General features: G+C 55.0%; 1 protein-coding gene across 4 annotated transcripts in view; it reads right to left on the bottom strand.

Annotated features, from left to right (window-relative positions):
* Nucleotides 1–523: 523 nt before the first annotated feature.
* Nucleotides 524–14,112, bottom strand: part of ADCYAP1R1 (ADCYAP receptor type I) — a 39,703-nt gene continuing 26,114 nt past the window's right edge. For 2 of the 4 annotated variants that reach the window (XM_068550027.1, XM_068550025.1), the window contains 4 exons: nucleotides 13,584–13,675; nucleotides 3,388–3,517; nucleotides 1,930–1,971; nucleotides 524–712 (listed from right to left, as the gene is read on the bottom strand). In XM_068550027.1, coding sequence (XP_068406128.1) covers nucleotides 524–712; nucleotides 1,930–1,971; nucleotides 3,388–3,517; nucleotides 13,584–13,675 — 453 coding nt within the window. Of the gene's footprint in view, nucleotides 713–1,929; nucleotides 1,972–3,387; nucleotides 3,518–6,727; nucleotides 6,812–13,583; nucleotides 13,676–14,112 lie in introns of all 4 variants that reach the window. The other 2 variants (XM_068550026.1, XM_068550023.1) reach the window with 2 other exon arrangements.

Here is a 14,112-nt window from a genome sequence, read left to right as displayed (position 1 = left end):
CCTCTGGCAGCCTCAGGGACTGGGCCGGGCCTAAAAAGGGCCGCGGGGTGGCGAGTAGACTCAAAGAGTCCACACCGAGAGTCAGACACTGCAGGGGGGCTGTCGGGCAGGGCCCACCCCACATCCGCCAAAGCAAGGTCACCAGCCTCAGCTCAGAAGGCCTCCCACACAGGGTCAGGCGATCACTGAGGCTGGTGGGGACGGGGTGGGGTGGAGCTGGGGACCTGCCTGAGGTGAGCAGGGACACAAGGTAGAGGGGTAGGGATGGGATGACTTTCCCGAAATTAAGGAGTATTTACATGTCTGGGGTCAACGCCCAGGGGCCCACGGTGGGCGGGGCCAATGCCAAAACGGGGAGGGGAAATACCCATCTGCGCCCTGCATCCTTCTCCCACCTCGGGGAGCTGGGCTCCCAGCCCAGGGCCGGCCCGAAGGGAGAGAAGAGGCACAACACGCGTGGGCCGGCGCCCACCCACCCGCAGCCCCAGCCGCTGTTCCGAGGAGAGGAGGGGGCGGGGTGGGCTCAGGTGGCCAGGTTGTCGGCTGGGAGGCCAGACATGCGGATCTGGGAGCTGCTCTTGCTCAGGATGGAGAGCTGGGTGCCCCCATTCACCCCACTGCTGGCCAAGGACGGGTGCCGGTGCTTGAAGTCCATGGTGAAGTAGCGGTTCACCTTCCAGCTCCGCCACTTCCGCTTGATCTCCGCCTGCACCTGCGGGGGGCAACTCGGGCGGTCACTTCTAGGCGGACACCCTCTCACACCTCACCTGCCCGCCTGCCTGCCCTGGGGCCCCTCCCAGGCGGGCGCTCCCATTAACGGTGGCTACAGATGAGGATCGCCTGGAGAGCTTTTAACAACCCAGATGCCCAGGCCATACCCCAGAACAATGACATCCAAATCTCTGGGGTAGGGCACCCATATGTTTTAAAGCTTCCCAGGGGATTCCAATACGCCGTTAGGGTTGAGGATCACTAAATAAAGCACCCTTCTGGGCGAAGAGCCCCCCGTGTTGCTCTTAGCATGGTGCGCGCAGGGCGTGCCCAGTTTCAGTGTCCACGTACCCACCCCCTTCGCCAGCACCTTTGTGTGGTGCAGGCACCCTCCACCTCCAGTTCCAGCTCCCACTTCCACCGTCGGTCCTGACAAGCTACTTGTACTCCCAGCCACTTCCTGCAGGGCCCTGTCTGCCTCTCCATATCTACCCTTATCTGACCCTTCTGTAGGTGGTCTGAGCTAATCTTATTTCTCAGATGCAAAAAGAGGAGGAAGCCTGCCATGGTGACCCAGCCAAGGCCCAAGCACTTGGTTCAATGACTTCTGCCCGCTCTCCAAAGCCATCCACCCATTCAGCCCCCATCCCCATCTCAGCATCTGTTCTGCACTCTGCTCAAAAGCCTCACCCTAACAGGCCTGGAAATGGAGCATTACTAGAAGGTTCCAAGCCGCTCCCCAGGGTCCCTCAAGTCTCACTCTTACAGGGGATGGGTTTGGGCAGGCAGGCTGGCCTGCTGGGGGCAGTGCTGAACTTTGGATAGTTCCCCACTCAGCACCCCTGCCCATCAACAGCCTCAGAAACTGTATGTACCATTTCCTGTGCCTTGTCCTTCCTCACTTTCAGTTCGCCATAAGGTGTGTCTTATGGTGAGAGCCCCCCCAGGTGGGTCTGCACTCAACAGTTGGTGCCTTTATGGAGGGAGCTTGGCTCCGGAGGCTGGGCCTCAGCTGCACAGCAGGCAAAGTGGGAGGGAATCTGGCACAGGGTGGAGGCCGTCAGGAGACGCCAGCACGGCTGCCGCCCCCCTCCTGTAGGTGCTGGGAGTCTGGCAGAGTCCAGGTCGGGAGGATCAGCCCTGTGCGCCCAGCAGGCCACAGCCCTGTCTGCTCCCCAGCAAGCTGTACCTCCACTGCTAAGAAGGCCAGGATCTTACCTCCCCATTCAGAAAACAGTAGAGAACAGCCACCACAAAGCCCTAGGGAGAGAAGACAAACAAAACCTGAGAATGCCAGCAAGGAGCCCTCCACCCGGGGTGTGTGGGAGGCCGCAGCAGCAGGGAGTGACACCAGGAAGCAGAAAAATAAGATGATCTGAATGCAGGCACCTGCCTGGGAATCTGCGGTAAGATGGGAAAAGTTCTGTTCCACCAAGATGGCCACACCCATGAAGCCAAGTGGCTGGTGGGGGCATTCCCTCCCACCGACAACCCTGGCTTTGGATCTCACGTCCCCTTGGTCAAATCCTTCCCATGGGCCAGCTCTAACCCACTTCCTAGAGGAGGCCTTCCCTGCATGCCCCAGAGTGTCCTCTGGGCTCCCCAGCCAGCCCGCAGGCCCCCTGAGGGCAGCACTCCTACAGGACAGAGCAGACCTGTCTGTATCCACCACCACCTCCCCACTCCACCCTCCCTCGGCCAGACACCCTTGTACGCAGAACACACAGAACACCACGGAAGTGCCTGGGGCAGAGTAGGTGTTCAGCTCTTCTACACATATTCTTGACTTATATTCTGTGCATTTAGAATTCTCGTGCTGAGACAGGAACCCCAGGCTCTGACTCCCAGGCTGGGGCTTTGTCAACAAACCTCCCAGCCTTCCCAGGCTAAGAACCCGAACAGGTAAAATGGCTTTGAATTAAAATGGGGGAAGGGAGAGAGTCCGGTCAGATACACAGAATAACTTTGCGACCATCGAGGTCAAATACTCCTCTAAACAGCTGGGCTAGGGAGAGGCGCTCTATCCTGGGGACTTTCAAGGGAGCCACCCACCGCCTTCACTGCCCCACTCATGTGCCCACCTGTTCATTTACTCACTATGCATCCCCGCACTGACTCACTCACCCCTTCACTCACTCATTTACAGCCCCGTTTACTGATTCCTTCATGCACGGACTTACTAGTCTCTGGCTCTCTCATTCCCTGGATCACTTATTTACGGATCTGTTCGCTCATCCCCTCTGTTCAGCTCATTCAGCTCCCTGTGACCAGATCCTGTGCTGGGGATCTGTCTTACTTGGGTAAGACAAAGCTCCAGCACTCATGGGGTGCATGTTCTATAGGCTGAAGTCAGAAGTGGACAGAGAGGTCTCTTGAGGCCACTCCGCCCACCCCCGGGGCCGATGGTGAGGGGTGGGGAGCTGCCGCCTTTGATTGCCCAAGGGAGGCCTGGCTCAGGACACCCAGACGCAGCAGCAACATGAAAATATCAGCATGTCTTCTCTTGGGAGCCTAGAGGGTGGACAGTAGAAAAGGCTCTCCCAGCTCCCTTCTAATCTAGTACTATTATTCCAGAGGTGGAACCTAGAATAGGTTAAAGACGTAGAACCACCAACAAGGTAGAGGCCAGGGCCCTGGCTCCCCGTGAGTTCTGCCCTCCACACACACCACGCCTACCTGGAAGGAGCCCAGCCCCAGCTCAAACACAAGTCTCTCCCTCTTGCTGACGTCCTCTGGGGAGAAAGCAAAGACCGTGTAGTGGATTCCAAATAGTGGGATGAGCAGCAGGGTGGACCGGGCGAGCCGTCTGTGGGGAAAGAGCAAGACATCTGCTCCGGGGGCCGCCAGGGCTTGGGGCCAGAGCCATGGAGGGCAGAGAAGCCCAGTCCCAGCCCCTACTCTCCCCCAGAGCTGGGGCCCCTATCCATGGGCTCCCTCAGGATTCTCTCCCGGTGTGTGGGGCCTGTGGGAGATGGTAGCCAACAGAGCCCAGGCTTCCAGAACTCCCTGGGAAGTGCTGGGGAGACATCCCCCTGTCTGCAGGGCACCCATCCCTCTAGGCCATGCCGGTATCCTGTAGAACCACTAAACATGCACATGTGAGTATGTGATTTTCACAGACCCTTTTTGGGAGGTGCGAAACCTTTGGGAAAAGTGAAGTCAGGGCAAAACACTGGGATGGGATTTGGAAGGACAACATGATGTGTCCTCAAGCAAAACAAGCATTCTCCTGCTCTGAAAAGAAGCTCCCTGTGCCTGGAAAGAGCAGCCCCTAGGGGACCACAGAGACAGTCGGCTTTCCTGAGTCTGGGGCTAGCCAGGCACGCTCGTGGAGAGTGAGGGAGAGGCGCTGATGACAGGGAGGCGGGTGGGGAACACTGGGTAGACCACAGAAGGAGAGACTTGGGAGGGGTCCTAGGAAGGATTTACTGACTCCGAGCATAAACAATCACCATCTAGCAGGAGGAACCTGCCACCTGGGAAACTGAGTCGGGGGAGGGAAGGCTGTCTGCTCAGGTGGGAGTAGAACGGGCAAGGGAGAAGTGGCCCAAAGGACTTCAGTACTCCCTGAGGCCACCTCTTCTGAGGTTCCTCTGACTGCAACTGGCTCCTAGGCCCAGTGGGGTGGGGCTCTGGTCTGAGAGGGTGGGGCACAGAAGCCACGGGAAAACATCAGTTGTAGGCATGGCGACATGTGCTCTTGTGGGTCCTGCTCTGGGGGGAGGGCGGCTCCCAGAGGGTCTCCAAGAGGGGAACCCCGTCTCTGCCCACCCCAGCAGACTGGCTCCCTTTGGATCTCCTGGAAGAGCCAGCCCCGCCCTACAGGTGCAGTCCGCCCCCTGGGCCCTCCTAGCAGAGCTTGGCCCACCAGGGTGGGCAGCGGGGTATGGAGGTGGCCGTTTGACTTGGGGCAGTCACACCGTGTGCCCCTCCCTCGCTCCTCCCCATCCCAGCCTTTCTGGGAGAGAATGTTCTACTGAATGTGGGGCCTCCGGATTTCAGGAGAAGTAGAATCCATGGAGTCTGAGTGATGCCCTTGGCTTACCGGCATCTACTGAAAAGGAAAGGATGGGGAAGGGGAAGAAAGAAAAGCAGGGGAGGGGACACAGCGGAAGGGGAAGGAATAGCCTGGGGAGACCTTCAGGTGGACCAAGGCTCAGTCCTGGAAAGAAAAAGCCCCTCGAGTGCCCAGTGCCCACCAATCCTCCCCGTGCTCACAGACTGCCCATTCTACAGGACCTGGGGGTGCCTGGACCAGAGCGGGCGCCAGCAGGATCTGATCGGGTCCTACTCAGAGCCCAGCTGAGTTTTGGAGTGGTCTAGCCTCTCATCTGTCTGTCCTCTCTCGGATGTGGCTCTTTGAAGGCAGGCATGGTACCTTACTTAACTGTCATTTGCCCTGGCCAGAACATGCTATGCACAGGGCTCACACTCGCAAAGTGCGCGTCCATGAAGGGATAACCACACGGGCCCGGGATGAACACCTTGGAGCCCTTGACACTGAGCACGGCCTGGGAGCCCAGGTCCTGCTCATGCTCATCTCCAGGCACCCAGAGGGCAGCAGGAAGTGTTGGCTGGAGAATGAAAGTCCAAAAAGAAGAGGAAAGTGGCCTGGAAACGCAGGCATGTGGACATCTTGGGGGTGCCTCTGTGACCCTGCCTAAAGGGGTTACTTTAAAAGAGCAGCTTAACTGAAGAAGCTGAGGAGGGAAGGCAGCCCTGGGATGTGCCTGCGGTCCCTGCCTTCTTGCCTCCTCTCCCCAGAATGGATCTGTTTCCAGGGATCTGCCCCTGAAGTTTGAAAAGTGCCCTGGAAACCAAAAGGCCAAACTTCTCCAGCTTTCGTGGTGGTGGTGGATGGGACGGGTTTGGTACGTGAGAAACACAACCTTTCAGGCCCTTCCCAGCCCCAGGCAGATGTGGCAAATGCAGCAGGGCATCCCACAGTATAGTCCAAGGGCAACGCCTTCCCTCCCCTGTGGCCCCAGTGCCGCCCAGGAATAATCAGGGACTTCTGCCAGGGACCCAGGGCATCCCCATGACTCCTTTTGGTAGATGGGACAGCGGAGGCAGGTGAGGAAGTCACTAGGTCTCAGAGTCCGAGGACCTCTGTCCTTCAGAGGCCTTGGAATGGGAACATATGGTGTGAACCTTGGAACCCCGCGTTGAGGAGTCACAGACTCACGCTACGATCTGATTAACCCAGAGAGACCGCGGCACAGGGCCTTAGCCTCTGTCTTCCTGCCCCAAGCAGGCATCACTGGGCAGAAGAGGCCTAAAGAATACAAAGAAGAGCTCCAACGGTCAGAGCCCCCCAAATTCCAGTGGGCTCCCCCACTTAAAGGGATGTCCAAGTTGGAGCTGAGGTTCCAGCAAGAGATGCCCCAGGGACTAGTGCTTAGGACTCCCTGGGTCCAAATCCTCACCCTGCCAACTGTGTGGCCTTGAGCGAGTCATTTCACCTCTCTGGGCTTCAGTCTCCTCACCCGTAAAATGAGGATAATACAAGTACCCACCTAATAGGCTTGTGTGGGGAGTCAGTCACTCAGCACGTTCGGTGGGAGTGAGGTGCATGGGGTGAGGGTCCCGCCCCCTGCAGGAGGACGGTCTAAATGAACTCAAGCTCAAGGCCCTTAGAAATAATTTGGCAGTTGCAAAGATTGAAACCCAGAGAAGTGGGGATTTGCGGAGGACCACACATCACGACAGCAGCAGCGGCGGAGGCTTCAAAGCTGCTTCCCGCTCAGCACCGGCCGCGCCCCAGCTGCCCCACAGTGGCCACAGCCCCATGCCCGCAACCTCCCCTCCTGCCCCAGGCCACGAGGTTGCAGAGAACTCACAAGACACACAGATGTCAACATGCAACAGCTGGGAAAGGGCTTGGGGCTGGAGGCACAGGCTCGCTCCCTGCTCTCCTCCAGCCTGGGCGGACGCAAGCTCCGGGCGGTGGCAGCAGCAGCATGCGTCCCCCTCCCGTCCAGAACAGCCACGCCACAGCCACGCCACGCACACTTACAGAGTAATGGTGGACAGTTCTGACATCTTGCAAGAGTGCTGCTGAGCCCGCTGTGGCCTGCAGTAGCATTTCTGCACGCAGCTGCTGGGTGTGACAAGATGGGCATTTCTGTCAACTGCGGGTACTGGGCAACGAGAAACTGAGGTGGGACTTAGGGTGACACGGCTCACAGGGCGGGCGGAGAGGCCCAGGGTGTAGAGACAGGGCCGGGGCATCACGTGGAGGTGAAGGAGGAAGCCAAGGGCCGAGACGTGGTCAGCTCTGGACATAGAAATACACACCTCTACACATACACGTGTGTGCACGGACACACAGGCACATGTGAGCCCTCACACTGGGAAACTGACAGGTGGTGGGGTTCGGGAGGGGGGGAACACGTGTGTTTGGAAGGTGGGGCCTGACTGGGGCTCACGCAGGGGACCAGGAACTGTCTCCAGAGTCAGCTCCAGGCACAGAGCATGGCCTTGACGGAGAGCCCTCAGCAAGATGGGCAGCTGGAGACTCACGCCATGGACCTCACGCTGGCCCAGCCCTGGAATCAGGCCATTTCTGCACTTGCTTGTGAAAACCAACTGGAGCATCCACTCGTCTTCCCCCCCACACCTGCCCCTCCCGCACCTTCCTCTGACTGAGCCCCCGGGTACCTCAGTGTGGGCCTAAGGGGAGCAGAGGTAGGATGGATGGAGCAAACCCATGAAACGCTACACATCCACCATGTAAGTTAAAATTAAGTGAAAAATCCACTTCCTGGGTTGCCTGAGCCACACTACAAGGGCTCAACAGCCACAGGTAGCTAGTGGTTCCTGTGCTGGACAGCACAGATCTGGGGCATTTCCAACACTGCCGAGAGTTCTACTGCACAGTGCTGGCTAGACTTCTCGATAAAAGTCCAGAGGGCAGGGGCTGAAGGCTGAGAGAGCACCTTTCGGGCTCTGCCCCGCCGCCTGCAGAAACGAGTCACCTTAAGGAGCCACCCACAGGTGGGCCCAGGATGCTCGTCCAGCTCTACCTGGCACTGGGCGAGGCATAGAGCTCTGCCTCCCCAGAGAGCTATCAGGCTCAATCTCCACCTCTTCTAGCCCCTCTCGGTCCTGCTTATGCTTCGGTTGGCCCGACTATTTGTTTCCATCTCTGACAAACGTGGAAGAAATGGAGTGAGAGCTGTGTCATCTCGTCAGACTGCAGGAGAGGTGCCCATTTCACACACCCTCCTCAGGCACCGTGTGGCCGAGCTCCTAGTAGCTGCCGGCGAACTGATCAACCTGAGGGGGTCGGATGCAAATGAGAACAGATATGCACAAAGAGGCCAGACCTTTGGCATCCATGGATTCGTAATTTGTGATTCCCACTCTTTAAGAGTAAGTCTGAAGGTCCTTGACATGTAGTGACACGTCATTTTGCTGAGGCGAACATGTGAATCACACACTTCAAAGATGGGGCAAGCCGAGGTCCACCCAGCATCCTTGCCTCAGTTATGTCTGTGGTTCTCTCATTTCATTAACAACATGCTTCAATTCACACCAGACTGTGAGATGGGCACTAGTGAACCATTATACAGATGGGGAATGTTATGATGCTCTGCTACCCAGACCAGCAGTATCAGTACCACCTGAGAGCTTCTTAGAAGTGAGAATTTCAGTGGCTGGCTCAGACCTGCTGCCTCAGAATCTGCATTTTAACAAAATCCCTAGGTGCTCTACCTGCAAATCAAAATTCCAGGAACACTGTTGTGAGGAAGTCATGTATTTGAGAAGTTTTTCATGTGCCTCAATGAATGTCAAAGGTCTGTTTTGTACACATACAAACAGACAGATGGACACATATAAGTATGTTTTCCTCAATAATTAAAAGAGCTTAATTGGGTATTTAGGAATGGAAGCCATTCTAGTCTTCAAATTTATTCTCTACCTTGCCCAGATTGAAAGGTTGACTACTCTCTCCTACAGCCAGTGGCCTGACCCCTCAACCTTGGCCTGGGTGAGCCACAGAAATCAGGGTCCAGGAGCCCGAGAGCCCAAACCTCAGATGTCACTTCCTACACACCCAAACTCTAAAGCTTCAGCTGTTCTCCTCTGAGACCCCCTTTCCCCAAACCTCCAATGACTGTTCAAAAGGATCCAGTGAAAAGAAATAAAAAGGAAAATGGGTGGCAGAAAAGCCAGAGACAGGCATGAGAAAGAAAGACGTCAGAATCTCTGAAAAGTCACTTGTTAGTGAAAAATAGAAAAGAAATTCAATCAAGAGGAAGAGATAAACCTAGGCTGGCTGATCAGCTCAGTTCTTATTTGGATCCAAGGGAGGATGAGAAACTCAGACAAGGGTAGCGGATGGGGGCTGCTTGGAGAGCAGCGTCAGCCTGAATGGGAAGGCAGGAGAACCCCACAGTAGGGGCACGGCTCACACCCACATCTGGAAGTCAGGGAGCCCTGGCTCCCAGGCCTGACTCTGCCAAAGCTTTGCTGTGTGTCTGCAGGAAGGTCAAAACCATTTCCAGGTCTCGACACTGCCATCTATAACCCAGGGATGCAGCACCTGGTTTCTTCTGACCCTGCTTTGGTCTCAAGCTAAACTCCACGAATGCTGCGGTGCCTTTTGCGTTCAAGGCCGCCTGGGCTGTAGCCCCAGGATGCTAGACAGAGACCCCTGCAGGGGAACCCTTTGTGGGCAGCACCCCTGTCTATTTCACCCTGATCCTAGTGGTCAGCATAGCACTGGACACTCGGCAGGCCCACAGAATGTTGTGACCTGAGCTAAACATTCTCCATAGGGTCCCTCCTGGTGCTAAGATGCTGTGTACCCCCAGAGCCCCGGCCCAGTCCCCAGGGAGGCAATCCCCACCACACTGGTACTCCAGCCAGCAGCCCAGTTCAGCAGATCTTGGAGTTTCCCTGCCCACCCTCCTTCTCCCCCACCACTGAGGACCAGTCAGCCCTCAGTGCCCCTTGCCTAACCTGGGGGGTCGGGGCACCTGAGCTCAAAGCTTTGTTTGGCCAATGACTTGCTGATTTTAGGTGTTTCCACTTTCCTTCTCTGGACTTCAGTTTCTCCATCTGCAAAATGGGGGCAAACATGCCCTACTGCCAATCTCTAACAGGAGCTGTCAGGATAGGGTGCTCCCAGACAAGGGAGAGAGTGCTTTGGAAGGAGAAGATAGAGCCCCATGTGAACTGGGAGCCTTAGGCTGTGGGCTGAGTTCCTGGACTGAGAGCTTCCCGGCTGCACTTCTGCCTAGACATGGAAGAGTCTGTCTTCAGAGGCGAATGTCATCCCTCCGACGCTGGGTAGGTCACAGCCTTGCTGAGCTATATGCTATTGGGTTGGCCAAAAATTTCGTTCGGGTAACATCTTACAGAAAAACCTGAGCAAACTTTTTGGCCAACCCAATACATCACGGTGTCTGTTCTCCTTCCTTTACCCCAAGGTGCCGTGGGGACCTGCTCTGTGGGGTGCCTGAGGGAAATACAGATGGGGCTTCCCTCCCCGACCCCAGACCCAAGAGGCAGCTCCCAATGCCCATCGTGCAGCAGGGAGAGCACTGGGAATAGAGCCAGCTCCCTACAGGGCCAGGCCTGAGATGCTCTCAGCACAATCAGTGTCTGCCCTGAAACCTCACCCTCCTTTTTCTCAACCAGTTGGCTTCTCACAGAGGTAAACTCTGGTCCCCAAGACAAGGCAGGCTAACCCTGACCCCAGAATGGGGCTGAGCCCAAACCCTCTGCCCCAAACCAAGTCGAGCCTAAGCGCAGGCTTAGCCCCGACCCAGGCCCACACTCCATGCCTGGCCACTGCCCAAGTCCTGAGCCCAGCCACTCCTTCTACCAGCCAGTGAGAGAATGGAGGTGGCTCAGGGCCACTGTCCCCCTGCAGGAGCCCCAGCCCCCAACAGGTCCCTCTGCGACTGGGTCGGGAGTGCCGTCTTGGTCTATGGAGGACAAACCCTTATCATCTGAGCAGCTGGAACCAACCTACAGGAAGGGGAGTGAATGCTGGTCTGAGGGCACAGGCAGGGGGTCCTCTCGGGCTTTCTTGGGGATGCCCAGGCTTAAATTTGTTCTGGAAACAGAGGGAAAAACCGGAAAGCTGTTGTGGGCAGATGTGAAGGGATATCAGCCCAACACATAACTCTGTTGACCCAAGGGCACTCGGACGCAGCCCCGAAATCTCCCTCTCCTACCATGTCATGCCCCTTTTTTAATCCCCCCCATTGTCTACCCACCTCCCCACCTGCAGCAGACACCTCCCAGCTCAAGGCACTCCAGGTGGGGCAGTTTTTTACAAGGCTGGAACCCACTGGGGCCTCTTCTTCCAGGAAGTCTTGTTTAACACTATCTTCTTGCCTGTAAAGTCTTTGAGGGTAGAAATGATGGTGCAGTCAAGTTTGAAGTCAAGGGTCTGCCTGCACTGTGGCTATGGCTTCACTCTTTCCTGCTGGATTCATCTACCTTCACTGATAACTAGTTCCCTTCGCTGTAAAATGGGGATTATATTTAATCCAGATTTGCTGTGTGGGCATTAAACGTGCATGTACTGAATGGCAAGTGTTTTTAAATGCTCTGCAGTTCTTAGCGGCATGGCCACTTTGAATGTCCCTCACTTTCGCCAGTAGGGTCTCCTTGACCCTGGAAACACTCAAACATGTTGCTGCATTTAATGGGATCAAGCTGATCCCTTGTCCTGTGTCAGCCCTCCCACCTGGCTTGCAGACCACATCCACCTGAGGTTTAATCTTTGGGGCTTGAGACGAGAACAAGTTTAGATTTCTCTAAAAAAAAAATCTGCTGAGATTTGAGGGGATTTTTTACATGATAAAAGTAAACCAACTACAGCCATACCCCTGAGATATTGTGGGTTCAGTTCCAGACCACAGCAATAAAGCGAATATCACCATAAAGCGAATATCGCAATAAAGCAACTCACATCAATTTTGTGGTTTCCCAGTGCGTATAAGGGTTATGTTTACACTATCCTGTAGTCTGTTAAGTGTGCAATAGCATAATGTCTAAAAAAACAATGTACATACCTTAATTTGAAAACACTTCATTGCTAAAAAATGCTAATCATCTGAGCCTTCAGTGAGTCATAGTAGTAACAAAGATCACTGATCACAGATCACCACAACAACTGTAATAATGAAAAAGTTTGAAATATTGCGAGAATTACCAAAATGTGATGCAGAGACACGAAGTGAGCAAATGCTATTGGAAAAATGGGGCTGACAGACTTGTTCAACACAGGGTTGTCACAGACCTTTAATCTGTAATAAAAGCAATATTTGCGAAGCACAGTAAAGAGAAGCGTGATAAAACGAGGCATGCCTGCAGCTGGTTCTTTAAACGTTTGTACTTAAATGTATAAACCCTGTGCTAATTACAGATGGTTCTTATCTATGCATTAGGAAGGCCTGACAAGACTCTACAGCTCCCAGTCTACAATTTACCTTGAAAACCCTGGCTCCACACTTCCCTCCCTCCAGACCCTGGGGTTCTTGCTGCCTGGGGCGGGATGTCCAAGCTGGTAAAGTATGTCCGGGGGTCGGTAGAGTGTCCTTACTGAAGCTGCAGCTGAGCCACCACGTGTGTCCCTGCACAGGCAGAGTGAGGGGAAGCTAGGAGAGGCCCCAGAGGAGAGTCCCAGGGACCTCAGAAGAAGAAACAGATCCTACCAGGAAGCAAGGTGGGGCGGGAGCTGGGGGAACCATGGTTGCTTAGAGCTCAAAGGAGAGACAAGGCCGACTTTGCTACCCACCAGCTTCAGAGGTCCGAGATGACTGCTGGCGGGGGAACCAAGCCACCCTCAAGCAGGATAAGCAGGCCAGACTTAAGGACGTGATTTCTGACACTGGACCAGAAAAGGTGAGGGGAGCGGTGGGGCCCTATTTTGTGGCTCCTGGAGACGAAGGCAGGAATGATCTCTCCAGGGCAGTTACTTGCAGAGAGCTGGCCCTACCAGCCCCTCAGGGCAGGACCTCCAAGAGTTTATGACTTACGTGGATGAACAATTTTCAGCTACATAACATACACGTATAAGGAAAGGTTGGTAAACATTTGCCAAAACATGAAAAAATAAAGGACAATAAATGGAGAGCCAAAAGAAGGAGGGGAGGGGCGGTCAATGTAATCATCCTACACGCGGGGAGAAACAAGCCTGACGGAGCCAGGCCCTAGGCTAATCCCTGCCCCCAGCGGAAGGGCTGCCACAGGAGAGGTACTCAAGCTGAACAGAGACCAAGGCAATCTCCACTGACCTGGGGAAGCCTCAAGGAGCCTGAGGGAAGGATCTGGCGCTGGTCCCTGAGCAGTTCCTGCCTCTCCCCCTCTCGGGGAGAATGGCAGGGTGGCGGAGCCCTCTGCTGGAGTCTCTCTGCTGTCCCACTTGTCCACTGGGCAGCCATCAAGGTCCTGAGCCCCACGCTGCAGCCTCTGATGGGAGGTCGGACCAGCCCCCTCTGGTGCCATGAGAGCACTTCAGCTCCTTCTAACCTGCTCTCCTCTTAAACTGAGGATGCAACACATACGGCTTCCACGGCAGAGACTGTCCTCAGATTCCCTGTGCCTATCTGGCCCCTCCAGCCAATCACAGGGGACCAACCTGCCTCCCCGGGGCCGGAAGTGCCTCCACAGCACACACACCCAGCTGGTCATGCTCCTGACCACGAAGCAAGAAGGGTGAGATGGAAGATGGCTGAAGGAGAGGTGGGCAACTATATTTTAAAGGTACTTTAACCCAAAAGAATTCTTGCCAATGCCCATGCTAGGGTACCCCGTCAGCGACACCCAGGCCTTCTCCTCCTGTGTCCTGTGTGCAGGGCCCATACAGCTGTTGGACTTGACCATGGCATTCACCTAATGGTACTTACAAGTAGATGCTGGACTCATTGCCTCCCATGTCTGGAGACTGAAGTTTCTGCACGAGGATGACAATGATGCCGATGAAGAGCACAAAGTTAACCTGAAAAGCAAAGAAAAAACAGATGAAAATGATTCTGAGCAAAGACTTTCCACGTCCCTGCCTCTGCACTGTCTGTTATTCCCCCAACAGGGCCCTCCTCCCATCCAGTCAAGATCCCATCTAGGCTTATAATCTAAGATGGCAGCATGAGAACACTCATTCACCTCCCAGCCTCCCTCCATATCACTGAAATGACAGAAGAGAGAGATGAAGAATTCCGTAAGAGTACTGAGAAATAGCAAAGATTATCATGAGTGAGCCAGAAAAGGGAGCAATTTCTGGAAAAGAAAGAGCAAACAGTGTCAGGGTGATGGAAAAACTACAATGCCAACCAGAGAAGAGGCTATCGCAGAGGTGAGAGCCGTCCTCTGGAGAAACTCCAAGTCCAGAGTCATTGAATATGGAAAACCAGAATGGACAACCATAAGCATTATTAA

Source organism: Eschrichtius robustus, chromosome 8 (genome assembly GCF_028021215.1).
Source record: "Eschrichtius robustus isolate mEscRob2 chromosome 8, mEscRob2.pri, whole genome shotgun sequence".
NCBI lineage: Eukaryota > Metazoa > Chordata > Mammalia > Artiodactyla > Eschrichtiidae > Eschrichtius > Eschrichtius robustus.
The sequence above is the reverse complement of the archived record's forward strand: the minus strand, read 5'-3'. Positions and strand labels throughout refer to the sequence as shown.